General features: G+C 41.6%; 1 protein-coding gene across 1 annotated transcript; it reads left to right on the forward strand.

Annotated features, from left to right (window-relative positions):
* The first annotated feature begins 6862 nt into the window (after positions 1 to 6862).
* On the forward strand, positions 6863 to 14010 carry ZBED6 (zinc finger BED-type containing 6). Its single transcript, XM_075214244.1, has 2 exons — positions 6863 to 6962; positions 9813 to 14010. Exon 2 carries the CDS (start codon positions 9968 to 9970, stop codon positions 13292 to 13294), a length of 3327 nt encoding a protein of 1108 aa, XP_075070345.1. The 5' UTR covers positions 6863 to 6962; positions 9813 to 9967; the 3' UTR covers positions 13295 to 14010.
* The last annotated feature ends 1175 nt before the right edge of the window (positions 14011 to 15185 follow it).

A 15185-nucleotide genomic window follows, 5' to 3' on the forward strand; every position in this document is an offset into this window, starting at 1 on the left:
TGTCTCCGGTTTGTTTAAGTTGCTCTAATTTCAGACTCTGCATCATGGATAAAATCAGCATTATTGTGGTTGTAACTATATATAGTCATTAGAACGTATAGTTAATGCTCTTAACGTGTTGTCTGAGCCACTAGTTTAGTCATCATACGCCCCTCATCTCAGGACTCAGGTCAGTTATAGAGATAACAGTGTGAATCCATTTGTCTGTGTGCCCCTGAAAAGCGTTGCCTTAGGGGGGTGCCTCAGGCATTGGCCCTGCAGAAATCCAACACAAGATAGTGATCTGTAATAGGCAAACCTGGATCTCACACTTATTATGTTACAGGGTAACGCATTGTTAGTAAAGCTTTACCTGTGTCCCTCGCGCCCCCATTATAATGTTCTACATACGGTCGCCAAGTACTAGCACCTCGGAGAGTTTCTGGATCCATCAAATGGATGGTAGGCAGAGAAGAGCTTGCACTTTATTTCCTATTGCTGCAGATTGGGGTAGGTTAGGATGGGACTGAACTATAAAGACTATTGGAGGTTTTAATGGGACTTCCTCTGTTTTCAGCATGATGTAAGCTGACATGAGAGAGGTGAACTGTGTGTAAAATAAAGGTAGAATGTTATGTGAATTATCTCATTTCCTGGGGTTCCAATAACAGGTCAGATTTTCAGGATAGTTCCTGAGATGACTTCTTCAGTCTACATCTAGCACAGAAACCTCCATCAGGTTATTCTGTACACTGACCTCAGAAGAGTCACCCTCTGCTCACAACAATGATAAATCACCAGAGTATACACAGGCCGATACCATCCAGAGACAAAGCCTAGAGCCGGTGTGAGCGATAACATCTAATATATTAACAGAGGGACATACTGTATTAGCAACCTGGTAATTACAGCATTCAAGGAGTCCTCCTGGATGCAGCTCTCACAGCCTATGTCGGATACCGTCAGAAAAGGGAGTATCCGCACCCTTAGTCCAGTTTCATGATAGCTGCATCCTGTTACCTAAAAAAACATCCTGAAACAAGGACTGAACTACTGAAGTATGGACCTCAGCCTCCACTTCCCCCACTCCAGCTCCAAAGCCCTATATCTGGTTTTTACAAAAGTTCCTTCTAACACATGCGATCCTTTCCCTGGTAATACAGTCAACCCCCCATTTTATATCACCGAATATTAAATGTTCTCCTGCACTTTACACAGATACTGTCACATGGTTACACAGGGGTTGTCCTGCACAGTATTACAGGAGGTGTAATAATAATAAGTACTGTATTACTGGAGGTGTAATAATAATAAGTACGGTATTACTGGAGGTGTAATAATAATAAGTACGGTATTACTGGATGTGTAATAATAAGTACAGTATTACTGGAGATGTAATAATATCATCATCATCACCATTTATTTAATAATAGGTATGGCAGTGTCCTGCACGGTATTACAGGAGGTATTATAATATGTACGGTAGTATCCCATAGATTGTAAGCTTGCGAGCAGCCTTCTCACCTCTTTGTCTGTTTTACCCAGTTTGTTTATTAGTTTATTACGTTTGTCCCCAATTGTAAAGCGCTACGGAATATGTTGGCGCTATATAAATAAATGATGATGATGATGATGATGATAGTGTCCTGCACGGTATTACTGGAGGTATAATAATAAGTACGATATTACTGGAGGTGTAATAATTATAAGTACGGTATTACTGAAGGTGTAATAATAATAATATGTACCGCAGTGTCCTGCACGGTATTACTGTATCATTCTCAGTACAACAGACCACGTGTTAGTAATTCACACATACAAATCACTGCACATTCCTTAGACAGGACTGGATACGTTGTCTCAGAGAATGGATAATGAACGTTACTGTACAGACATGTTATTGTCACGCAGTTCCAGCGTGCTGACGTTTCACCTGCTGAATCCAGTTACCAGGTGCCTGGTGCTTACTATCTTACCCTGACTTGGATGATCCGGGTATTTCTGAGCCGTCCGTACATTTAATAGGCAGCTGTAACTTAAACTGGTGAGAACTGAGCTCATTGCAGATATGAATTACTTCTAACTGTATTATACATCTTCCCCCTATTTACATTGTACTTTTGTGGCCTATTATTCAGCTAATTCACTAGGAACTAGTGATATCATTGAGGCAGAAGGTACATAGTGCCTCGTGCCTCCATAGTGAATTGATAGGGTGTATGCTGCCCTGCTGGGTGTATGTGGTGGATCCACTGTAAAGGAATCAGTCTGTAGCATGAAGGTGGTGTGTGTAGAGCAGGTCTGACCAACCTGGGACTCTCCAAACTACAAGCCCTAAAATGCTCTGCTGGCTGATATCCAGCCAATAGTTGGCAGGGTATGCTGGGACTTGTAGTCCACATTTTTCAAGAGGCCTCAGATATCCACCGGTTTATTTGTGCCAAGCGGACAAATCTTTACTCCACCTCTGGGTTGACATTAACCAGAACCCGACCACTACAATGAATTAAAGTTTTTGCGGTGTCTAGTGTGAGATATGTAACATGATTTAGATATAGATTAGATGTGGGGAACAAAGGATAGTTGTGAGTCAAGGATTACACCTAGGCAACGAGCTGGGATTTATGGTCATGTTATCAACAGAAATAGAAATGTCAGGCAGGAAACTTCTGTTTTTGGGTGGGAATATTATTATTCAGTTTTTGAAAGACTGAGTTTGAGTTGGCGAGAAGACATCCAAGATGAAATGGCAGAAAGACAGTCGGTAACGTGAGACAACACAGATGGTGAAAGATCAGGAGAGGATAGATAGATTTGTGTATCATCCGCATAGAGATGATACTGAAATCCAAAGGAGCTTATTAGTTTTCCAAGAGAAGTGGTGTAGGTAGAGAATAGCAGAGGACCTGGGACTGAGCCTTGTGATCTCCAACTGATAAAGGAAGCGGAGCAGAGGTGGATCCAGAGAAATTAACACTGAAAGAGCGATTAGATAGGTAGGATGAGAACCAGGATAGGACAGTGTCTTCAAGACCTAGGGATTGTAGTGTTTGTATGAGGAGAGAGTGGTCAACAGTGTCAAATGCAGCAGAGAGATCCAGGAGAATTAGAAGAGAGTAATGGCCTTTAGTTTTTGCTGTGATCAGATCATTGACAACCTTGGTCATATCATACATTTGAATCTCTACTTAATAAAGTCAGCATTAGTAAATAACGATATAATAATAATAGAGCTTGGACAGTATGATTAATTGAATCAATAGTATTGGTAATATACAAAGTAGCGGGGCATAGCAAATTTATTTTGCTATTTTAACTCACATTGTTTCACTGTATTGTTTTTATTTCGCTATTACAACTTGGAGGGACTATAATTGTATTTTAAGTATAACTAATAAAGAATTGAATATTTTATCAATAAGAAGATCGCCGAGTGCCTCCATAAGCACATTTCCTCTTTCCTTCTCTCTTCTTTGATATTAGAATTTTTGTGTGGAGTGCACCATCCAGTAGCAAAACTAATTGTTGTTAAATTATCTGGATTTAGTTTAAGCGATTACCTAGTGCAGTGGTACCTTTTCTCTTCAACCTTGGTCAGCGCAGTCTCTGTGGAGTGTTGAGAGCGAAAGCCTGACTGAAGAGGATCCAACAGGTTGTTTGCTGTAAGAAAGTGTGTGAGGCGAGTGTAGGCAATTCTCTCGAGAAGCTTGGAGGGGCATGGGAGCTGGGAGATGGGGCGGTAATTTACGAGAGAGTTAGGGTCAGAATTTTGTTTTTTTAGAATTGGAGTAATCACAGCGTGCTTGTATAGTGATGGAAAAATACCAGTAGAAAGAGATAGATTACAGATTTTAGTTAGAGGGGGAATGAGCACAGGAGACAGGGACCTACTAATTTGTGAGGGAATGGGATCAAGAGGACAGGAGGTAGAGTAGGAAGATAAGAAGAGAGTTGAAACTTCCTCTTCAAATGTGGGATCAAATGAAGAGAGAGTGTCAGAGGGCGCTACAAAGGAATTGAGCTGATTGCTTGTCGAGGGAGATGATATCATTTCATGTTGGATTTTATCAATCTTGTCCTTGAAATAGGAAGTAAGATCCTGGGCACTGATCCCACAATTGAAGAGGAAGTTTCTACTCTCTTCTTATCTTCCTACTCTACCTCCTGTCCTCTTGATCCCATTCCCTCACAAATTAGTAGGTCCCTGTCTCCTGTTCTCATTCCCCCTCTAACTAAAATCAGTAATCTCTCTCTCTCTACTGGTATTTTTCTATCACTATACAAGCATGCAGTGATTACTCCAATTCTAAAAAAACAAAATTCTGACCCTAACTCTCTCGTAAATTACCGCCCCATCTCCCAGCTCCCGTGCCCCTCCAAGCTTCTCGAGAGATGTGATGTACATGTCTGCGTGTTCTCTCCTAAAACACAGGTAATACTACTGCCAAATACAGAGGGAGGGGGGTCTTATAATGATAAGACCCCCCTCCCTCTGTATTTGGCAGTAGTATTACCTGTGTTTTATGATAACTTGCAACTGCTGGTTACTGCAAAGGAATAAAGAGTGAAAAAGAGGGACAGCCCGTGAAGAGATACACACCAGCTTCCATGAATACAGGTCCTGTACAAGCTCTAAGACACATAAAGCAATTTCCTAAATGAAAAAATAACAAAAGTGATTCAAAGTTGATCGTTAAAGGATACAAACCCCCATTTCTAAGTTGCCTGATGCAACAGAAATATGAAGAACAGGGGAGAGGGATATTTTCTCATGCACAGTAGACTTCCTGTCAGTAATCCCAATGAAGGGCTCTGTAGACAGCCCCTTGGTTGATATCAGAGAATAATAGCTTGCACTCAGCTGCAGAGTAAATAGAATACAATGTCAGCCTATGTAAACACATTAATATTATACCTCACTATAGAAGATTATTGTATGACACTGATATGACAGCAGGGTCCCCCAATGTCTGACCTGTAGTAATATGTAGTCAGCTCCAGGTGCATTCTGGGTGATACTATGTACCTGTGCTCTCCCCTCCCCCAGACCCTGATATCAGGGGTCCCCCAATGTCTGACCTGTAGTAATATGTAGTCAGCTCCAGGTGCATTCTGGGTGATACTATGTACCTGTGCTCTCCCCTCCCCCAGACCCTGATATCAGGGGTCCCCCAATGTCTGACCTGTAGTAATATGTAGTCAGCTCCAGGTGCATTCTGGGTGATATTATGTACCTGTGCTCTCCCCTCCCCCAGACCCTGATATCAGGGGTCCCCCAATGTCTGACCTGTAGTAATATGTAGTCAGACAGCTCCAGGTGCATTCTGGGTGATACTATGTACCTGTGCTCACCCCCTCTCCCCAGACCCTGATATCAGGGGGTCCCCAATGTCTGCCCGGTAGTAATATGTAGTCAGCTCCAGGTGCATTCTGGGTGATACTATGTACCTGTGCTCTCCCCTCCCCCAGACCCTGATATCAGGGGTCCCCCAATGTCTGACCTGTAGTAATATGTAGTCAGCTCCAGGTGCATTCTGGGTGATACTATGTACCTGTGCTCCCCCCTCTCCCCAGACCCTGATATCAGGGGGTCCCCAATGTCTGACCTGTAGTAATATGTAGTCAGCTCCAGGTGCATTCTGGGTGATACTATGTACCTGTGCTCTCCCCTCCCCCAGACCCTGATATCAGGGGGTCCCCCAATGTCTGACCTGTAGTAATATGTAGTCAGCTCCAGGTGCATTCTGGGTGATACTATGTACCTGTGCTCTCCCCTCCCCCAGACCCTGATATCAGGGGTCCCCCAATGTCTGACCTGTAGTAATATGTAGTCAGACAGCTCCAGGTGCATTCTGGGTGATACTATGTACCTGTGCTCCCCCCTCTCCCCAGACCCTGATATCAGGGGGTCCCCAATGTCTGCCCGGTAGTAATATGTAGTCAGCTCCAGGTGCATTCTGGGTGATACTATGTACCTGTGCTCTCCCCTCCCCCAGACCCTGATATCAGGGGTCCCCCAATGTCTGACCTGTAGTAATATGTAGTCAGCTCCAGGTGCATTCTGGGTGATACTATGTACCTGTGCTCCCCCCTCTCCCCAGACCCTGATATCAGGGGGTCCCCAATGTCTGCCCGGTAGTAATATGTAGTCAGCTCCAGGTGCATTCTGGGTGATACTATGTACCTGTGCTCTCCCCTCCCCCAGACCCTGATATCAGGGGTCCCCCAATGTCTGACCTGTAGTAATATGTAGTCAGCTCCAGGTGCATTCTGGGTGATACTATGTACCTGTGCTCCCCCCTCTCCCCAGACCCTGATATCAGGGGGTCCCCAATGTCTGACCTGTAGTAATATGTAGTCAGCTCCAGGTGCATTCTGGGTGATACTATGTACCTGTGCTCTCCCCTCCCCCAGACCCTGATATCAGGGGGTCCTCCAATGTCTGACCTGTAGTAATATGTAGTCAGACAGCTCCAGGTGCATTCTGGGTGATACTATGTACCTGTGCTCTCCCCTCCCCCCAGACCCTGATATCAGGGGGTCCCCAATGTCTGACCTGTAGTAATATGTAGTCAGACAGCTCCAGGTGCATTCTGGGTGATATTATGTACCTGTGCTCTCCCCTCCCCCCAGACCCTGATATCAGGGGTCCCCCAATGTCTGACCTGTAGTAATATGTAGTCAGACAGCTCCAGGTGCATTCTGGGTGATACTATGTACCTGTGCTCCCCCCTCTCCCCCTCCCCCAGGTGATCACTCTTCAGCTGGGCAGGGAAGGGTTACTGTCAGGCTGAGCCTGAGGACTGTACCATTATTCCCAGCAATGAGGGGGAGGGGAAATCTCTGCCGTGGGTTAGACTGTCCCTCCCTCTAGTGATTGCTTCCCATCCTGGGGCCCCATCCTCTGACGGCAGATGGTACGATCCGCCTGGGGGCGGGGCCTGAGGTGCTGATAACGGCCTCACTGTGCTGAGAGCCGGGAGGTAAAGTGATTATATCCGACAGTTATAATGTAACAGTGATGTAGTGTCAGTGTAGGAGTAACAAGGTTACAGTATTATATTATCTGTATAGAAGTAACCATGTAACAGTGTTACAGTAATATAGTATCAGTATTGCAGCAACAGTAATGTAGTAACAGTAACAGTATAGCAGTATTATAGTAACAGTATAACAGTATTATAGTAACAGTATAGCAGTCTCAATGTCACAGTAACAGTATTATAGTAACAGTATAGCAGTAACACGGTTACACTATTATAGTAACAGTATAACAGTATAGCAGTATTATAGTAACAGTATAGCAGTATTATAGTAACAGTATTATAGTAACAGTATAGCAGTCTCAATGTCACAGTAACAGTATTATAGTATCAGTATTGCAGCAACAGTAATGTAGTAACAGTAACAGTATAGCAGTATTATAGTAACAGTATAACAGTATTATAGTAACAGTATAGCAGTCTCAATGTCACAGTAACAGTATTATAGTAACAGTATAGCAGTATTATAGTAACAGTATAACAGTATTATAGTAACAGTATAACAGTATTATAGTAACAGTATAGCAGTCTCAATGTCACAGTAACAGTATTATAGTAACAGTATAGCAGTAACACGGTTACACTATTATAGTAACAGTATAACAGTATAGCAGTATTATAGTAACAGTATAGCAGTATTATAGTAACAGTATTATAGTAACAGTATAGCAGTCTCAATGTCACAGTAACAGTATTATAGTATCAGTATAGCAGCAACAGTAATGTAGTAACAGTAACAGTATAGCAGTATTATAGTAACAGTATAACAGTATTATAGTAACAGTATAGCAGTCTCAATGTCACAGTAACAGTATTATAGTAACAGTATAGCAGTATTATAGTAACAGTATAACAGTATTATAGTAACAGTATAACAGTATTATAGTAACAGTATAGCAGTCTCAATGTCACAGTAACAGTATTATAGTAACAGTATAGCAGTAACACGGTTACACTATTATAGTAACAGTATAACAGTATAGCAGTATTATAGTAACAGTATAGCAGTATTATAGTAACAGTATTATAGTAACAGTATAGCAGTCTCAATGTCACAGTAACAGTATTATAGTATCAGTATTGCAGCAACAGTAATGTAGTAACAGTAACAGTATAGCAGTATTATAGTAACAGTATAACAGTATTATAGTAACAGTATAGCAGTCTCAATGTCACAGTAACAGTATTATAGTAACAGTATAGCAGTATTATAGTAACAGTATAACAGTATTATAGTAACAGTATAACAGTATTATAGTAACAGTATAGCAGTCTCAATGTCACAGTAACAGTATTATAGTAACAGTATAGCAGTAACACGGTTACACTATTATAGTAACAGTATAACAGTATAGCAGTATTATAGTAACAGTATAGCAGTATTATAGTAACAGTATTATAGTAACAGTATAGCAGTCTCAATGTCACAGTAACAGTATTATAGTATCAGTATAGCAGCAACAGTAATGTAGTAACAGTAACAGTATAGCAGTATTATAGTAACAGTATAACAGTATTATAGTAACAGTATAGCAGTCTCAATGTCACAGTAACAGTATTAAAGTAACAGTATAGCAGTATTATAGTAACAGTATAACAGTATTATAGTAACAGTATAACAGTATTATAGTAACAGTATAGCAGTCTCAATGTCACAGTAACAGTATTATAGTAACAGTATAGCAGTAACACGGTTACACTATTATAGTAACAGTATAACAGTATAGCAGTATTATAGTAACAGTATAGCAGTATTATAGTAACAGTATTATAGTAACAGTATAGCAGTCTCAATGTCACAGTAACAGTATTATAGTATCAGTATAGCAGCAACAGTAATGTAGTAACAGTAACAGTATAGCAGTATTATAGTAACAGTATAACAGTATTATAGTAACAGTATAGCAGTCTCAATGTCACAGTAACAGTATTATAGTAACAGTATAGCAGTAACATGGTTACACTATTATAGTAACAGTATAACAGTATTATAGTAACAGTATAACAGTATTATAGTAACAGTATAGCAGTATTATAGCAACAGTATAGCAGTATTATAGTAACAGTATTATAGTAACAGTATAGCAGTCTCAATGTCACAGTAACAGTATTATAGTATCAGTATAGCAGCAACAGTAACGTAGTAACAGTATAGCAGTATTATAGTAACAGTATAACAGTATTATAGTAACAGTATAGCAGTCTCAATGTCACAGTAACAGTATTATAGTAACAGTATAGCAGTAACACGGTTACACTATTATAGTAACAGTATAGCAGTATTATAGTAACAGTATAGCAGTATTATAGTAACAGTATAACAGTATTATAGTAACAGTATAGCAGTATTATAGTAACAGTATAGCAGTATTATAGTAACAGTATAACAGTATTATAGTAACAGTATAGCAGTATTATAGTAACAGTATAACAGTATTATAGTAACAGTATAGCAGTAACACGGTTACACTATTATAGTAACAGTATAGCAGTATTATAGTAACAGTATAGCAGTATTATAGTAACAGTATAACAGTATTATAGTAACAGTATAGTAGTAACAATGTAACGGTATAACAGTAACAATGTTACAGGTTTATAGTAACAATATAGCAGTAACAATGTTACAGTTTTATAGTAACTGTATAGGAGTAACAATGTTACAGTTTTATAGTAACTGTATAGGAGTAACAAGGTAACAGTCATATAGTAGAAATCACATGTGTGTACAGGTAGGAGGCATCTGACATACAGCCATTATTACTTACACACGTGTTTCTCTGGTTCTAGGTGCGTTTAACACAAGAAAACTGATCTGGTCATTGACAGATATCTCACTTGAATCCCCATATGGAGAGGAAAGTAACACTTCAAACTCTCAGAAATCAGATCAGTGTAACATTATTTCACTATGTAGCAACTTGGATCCTCGATTTGAGCTCAGTATGGAAGATCCATCAGTAGATGTGTCACACGGAGATGAAAGTGTAGACATGTCACAGGACCGGACAGATCATCCCGCGGAGAGTGAGTCCACCCAGCCCCACGTTCCTCCAGCGGTGGATCAAGACGATGTGGACTTTATTGGGATCCAGTATCCAGCCTCTGCGGAGAATGGAAGTGAGACGCACAAATCACAAAGGCAAATTGTCCCAGAGATAGAAATCAAATTAGAGTCCAGCGATGACGAAGACAAATCTGAACAGACTTCTGCGTGTGCTTTTCATCACCAAAAAAAGAGAAATGGACCCAGTGCAGGTTCTAAAGAATCAGCCGGCGATTCAGGAAAAAGTCAAGGCGAGGATGAGCGCCCTCTAAGGGGATTAAACAATACACACATACTTACCCCCTCAGCTATGCGACCAACCAGGAAGAGGAAGTCCACCTCAGAAGTCTGGCAGTTTTTTTGCCGTGACCCGACCAACATCTGCAGAGCTATTTGTAGTCTCTGTAGAATGAGCGTCAGCAGAGGAAAACTCGGGGGGAACTTTGGGACCACCGCTCTGAAGCGCCATTTGGAGAGCAAACATCCACTGGAATGGGCGCAGCGTCAGTCCATGAGATTGCAGAGAGCAGATGGAGAGGAGGAAGAGGAGGAAACATGTGAGGATGAAGAAGAAAAGGATGAAACTTACCAAAACCCATTCAATGTGCCCAGTGCCCAATATGGACCTCAGAAAACCATACAAGCTCAAGACAGCTCATATGTGTCTGCTCAGGCTCACGCGTTACCCAATACATATGAGATCATTGATTCTAGTGATGAGGAAGAAGATAAAGATAAAGGGGAAAATGTTCTGACAGAGCTCAGAGAAGGAATTGACAGAAAAAGAAAGAGGGTTGAGGATGTCAGTAGAATATTTGACCCAGATTCCAGCCCCAATTCCACTTCATTTGGATTAGTGAGCTCTCAGTCCTCAAACTCACTAACTTTCAGCATCCCCAACTACTACTCCATCCCTCCAGGAGCCCGTCGAAGAAAGTCTACTTCTGCTGTGTGGCAGTTTTTCTTCATTGATCGCACAAACATCTGCAGAGCGATCTGTACCTTGTGCCAGACAAGCGTGAGCCGAGGCAAGCAAGGGGGTCACTTTGGAACTTCAGCTCTCATGCGACACCTTGAGGGAAAGCATCCTTTAGAATGGGGGAGGGGGAAGCTTAATAAGTCAAAGAGTTCCAGTACAGTAGAGGCCGAGGAAGAGGAGGATGAAGACCCAGATGACCAGATTATATATCCTCAGACCCAGGTTGCTTTTGGTCAGTATGGCCCACCTGTCTTCTCTATGTATCCTGAGACGTCCGATGGTATGAACCCAACGTTCCACACTCTGCCGATGGAGTATGATAATGACAGTGAAGATGTTTTGAGGCAGAATAATACCGTCTCTAATGAAATCTCTCTACCGTCTTTTAAGGAGAGTCATTTGGATCCATTAAGCATCAATCTCAAAGCAAATGGAAAATACCCCCCAAATCACCCCAAAGCCCAGTCATGGAACAGTAGTATTACTGAACTCATGTGCGCAATGGCGTTACCCTACTCGTTCATTAGCTCTAAGGCTTTCCACAAGTTTATGGCACGAGCCGACCCTCAGTACTCTGTTCCTACAAAATCCTTTTTCTCCGGGAAAGCCGTCCCTCAGCTTTATGAGTCGGTGTGTGAGAAGATCGTGAGTGAGCTGAAGAGGTCGGAGTGCCCTCATGTCCACATAACCACCCACGTGTGGAGCAGTGACCTCACCATGGATTACTTGGCGTTAACAGCCCACTGGGCGCTATTGAATCCAGATGCTGATCAGCCCAGTGAGCGGAAGTATGCCATCCTCTGCATTAAGCGTTTTACAAAAGAATATACCGAGAGCAGTATCCAACAGGAACTGATTCGACAAGTTAACTTGTGGCTTTCTCCTAATGCCCTAAGTCCTGGGTTCTTCATCTCCAGTGGAGATTTCAACCTCTTGCATGCTATTAAAAGTGCCAATTATACCCACATTCCTTGCTTTACCCATTCCCTAAATTTGCTTGTAAAGGATTTTCTGCAGAACAATCGTTACATTGCAGGTGTTCTTGCAGTGACCAGAAAAGTATGCACTCATTTCATTCGCTCTGCTCGGGCAAGAAGAATCCTTAGTGACCTTCAATACCAAAATAATTTGCCAAAACACTCTCTGAAAATGGAGACCATACCTCATTGGACATCAACATTCTACATGTTACAAAGGCTGCTGGAGCAGCAGAGAGCAGTCCAAGAGTACTTAGTAATGCACAAAGTGGAAACGATGGACATCCTTCTAACCTCAACTCAGTGGAACCTCTTGGCGTCCTTGGTGGATCTTCTACAACCATTTGAGATGGCTACTCGAGAGGTCAATGCCAATAATTCGTCTCTCAGCCAGGTGTTGCCAGAACTTCGTTACCTCCATATCTTCCTGAAACAAATCAGAGGACATTTTGAGAGTAAAGGAGATGCTAATGGAGTTGTTCTTGCTGACAGCTTTGCGCTAAAACTTTCCACGGATTATGGAGTTAACGAAATGTTCCAGAAGGAAGAGTATGTTTTGTCCACCTTGCTGGATCCACGATTCAAAGGAAGGATTGAGGTGATACTGCCACCTGAGTCAGATATTGACCACTGGAAACAGGTTCTGGTGAAGAAAGTAAAAGAGATGATGTCATCATCTTCCTCCATGTACTCAAACTCCCAAGTAAGTCGTCCGGCCGCTCCGTTCAGAGACAATTCTGAGTCTGAGCTGTTATCTGGTAAACAGTTTGACCTGGAAGCCGGTGGGATGAGTATCCCACACTGGAGGAGAAATGTGGCTGCCCCGCCATTAATTCACAAGGAGAAATCATTAATTGAACATTTAGAAAGTGTAGGGCTTTTAGCATCCAAATCTACAGGGGCGTCCTTGTCCACAGAGAGCCACTCCGCGTGTGTCATGGTAGAAAAATACCTTCAAGACAACAAAACTATTGGAGCCAAGGACGACCCTTTGATCTACTGGCATAAACGAACATGGGTTTGGCCAGCGCTTACAAAACTGGCCGTCATGTACCTCACATGTCCACCTTCAAGCATTTTTGCAGAGCGTGTTTTTAAGTCTCCACATACCTTTGTGGACAAGCAGCATTTGTCAGACGTCATGGAGGGAATGGAACATATTGTTTTCTTGAAGTTCAACTTGAAGAACTTTCCCAACTATAATCCACCAACTCTCATCTTCTCCTCTGACAATGAGACAGAACAGAGTGACAGTGATGAGGGCTTTTAATCATCATCATCACCATTTATTTATATAGCGCCGCTGATTCCGCAGCGCTGTACAGACAACTCATTCACATCAGTCCCTTCCCCATTGGAGCTTACAGTCTAAGTTCCCTAATATATATACACAGACAGAGAGACTAGGGGGAGAACATACAAACTCCTCACAGATAAGGCCATGGTTGGGAATTGAACTCATGACCCCAGTGCTGTGAGGCAGAGGTGCTAACCACTGAGCCACCGTGCTGCCCATTGTCATTATTTAATAAATACCCCTATTTCTCCTCAGACGTAAGTCCAGGAATAGGGGGGGGGGGGCTGAAAACGCCCGGAGATTTTTTGGTGTCAAACTTTCTCCTTCAGAGTATGATGTTATCACTTCATGTCAGAGGGGGAGATATAACAAACATGGACTATGTGTTGCTTTCTGTATATTTGATTATGTTTATTATACCTCGATTAGCTGCAGCTGGGTAGAAGTTTTACTGAGTGAGAGATATTGAAGTGATGATGTCATTGCTCACCAATAGTAAGTGATGACATCACTGCTTTGTGATGATGTAATCTACAGTAGATTATCACCCTTTAACATTGTACCTGTACTTGAATCACATGAATACAAAACTATTACATTGATCTACAACGTCTCCACATCCACTTCTGTCATTTGAAAGTAACTGTGATTATAAAATTGTCTCTTATCCAACATGCATGGAAAACTGACATGTTGGTAGTGTCTGGTAATCCTGATATCGTCTCACTCACCCATATATCAATTCTGTGATGGAAAACATTCCCTCAAACACGGGAGTGGATCCTGGACGACATATGGGCCGGACACAAGAAGAAGTGAAACGTACTGAGCGGAAAACCATATATACACAATAAGAACAGACATGGTACTGTGCATCTGCCTATTTATATAGAATTACATATACTGAGAATTACATCCAACATACAGAACAAGGGAAGTGGTACTGTACATATGCCTATTTATACACACTAGGGACATATACTGAGAATTGAATTACACCCAGCATACAGAACTAGGGAAGTGGTACTGTACGTCTACCTATTTATACAGAATAGGGGCATATACTGAGAATTACACCAATTATACAGAACTAGGGAAGTGCTACTGTACATATGCCTATTTATACACACTAGGGACATATACTGAGAATTACACCCAGCATACAGAACTAGGGAAGTGGTACTGTACGTCTACCTATTTATACAGAATAGGGGCATATACTGAGAATTACACCAATTATACAGAACTAGGGAAGTGCTACTGTACATATGCCTATTTATACACACTAGGGACATATACTGAGAATTACACCCAGCATACAGAACTAGGGAAGTGGTACTGTACGTCTACCTATTTATACAGAATAGGGGCATATACTGAGAATTACACCAACTATACAGAACTAGGGAAGTGGTACAGTACGTCTGCCTATTTATACACACTAGGGACATATAATGAGAATTACACCCAGCATACAGAACTAGGGAAGAGGTACTGTTTGTCTGCCTATTTATACAGCATAGGGGCATATACTGAGAATTACACCCAGCATACAGAACTAGGGAAGTAGAAATATTTAAATTTGGCTAAATGTGATTCTCAAATTGGCTCTAAAGTTTAATCCAGTCTTGAATGTCTCCAAGATTATTGATGCTTTTCCAGGTGAACTTCGAACTTGAACAGAGTAATATTTGTTGATTAAACACTATGGGGCACATTCAGTTCCCTGCGTCGTTCTTTAGAACAGCGCGGTCCGTGCACTATTCCTGGTACTACGGTCATTTCAATACTGAATTTTGCTCGCAGCTCTGAGCAATGCAGAGAATTGAATCTGCCCATAAATGTTAAACACAATAAAATTTTA

The sequence above is a fragment of the Mixophyes fleayi genome, chromosome 5 (genome assembly GCF_038048845.1).
Source record: "Mixophyes fleayi isolate aMixFle1 chromosome 5, aMixFle1.hap1, whole genome shotgun sequence".
Taxonomy (NCBI): Eukaryota; Metazoa; Chordata; class Amphibia; order Anura; family Limnodynastidae; genus Mixophyes; species Mixophyes fleayi.

Excerpts from the sequence above, each read along its gene's own strand:
- ZBED6 (XM_075214244.1), top strand. The coding sequence starts at position 9,968 with ATGGAAGATCCATCAGTAGATGTGTCACACGGAGATGAAAGTGTAGAC.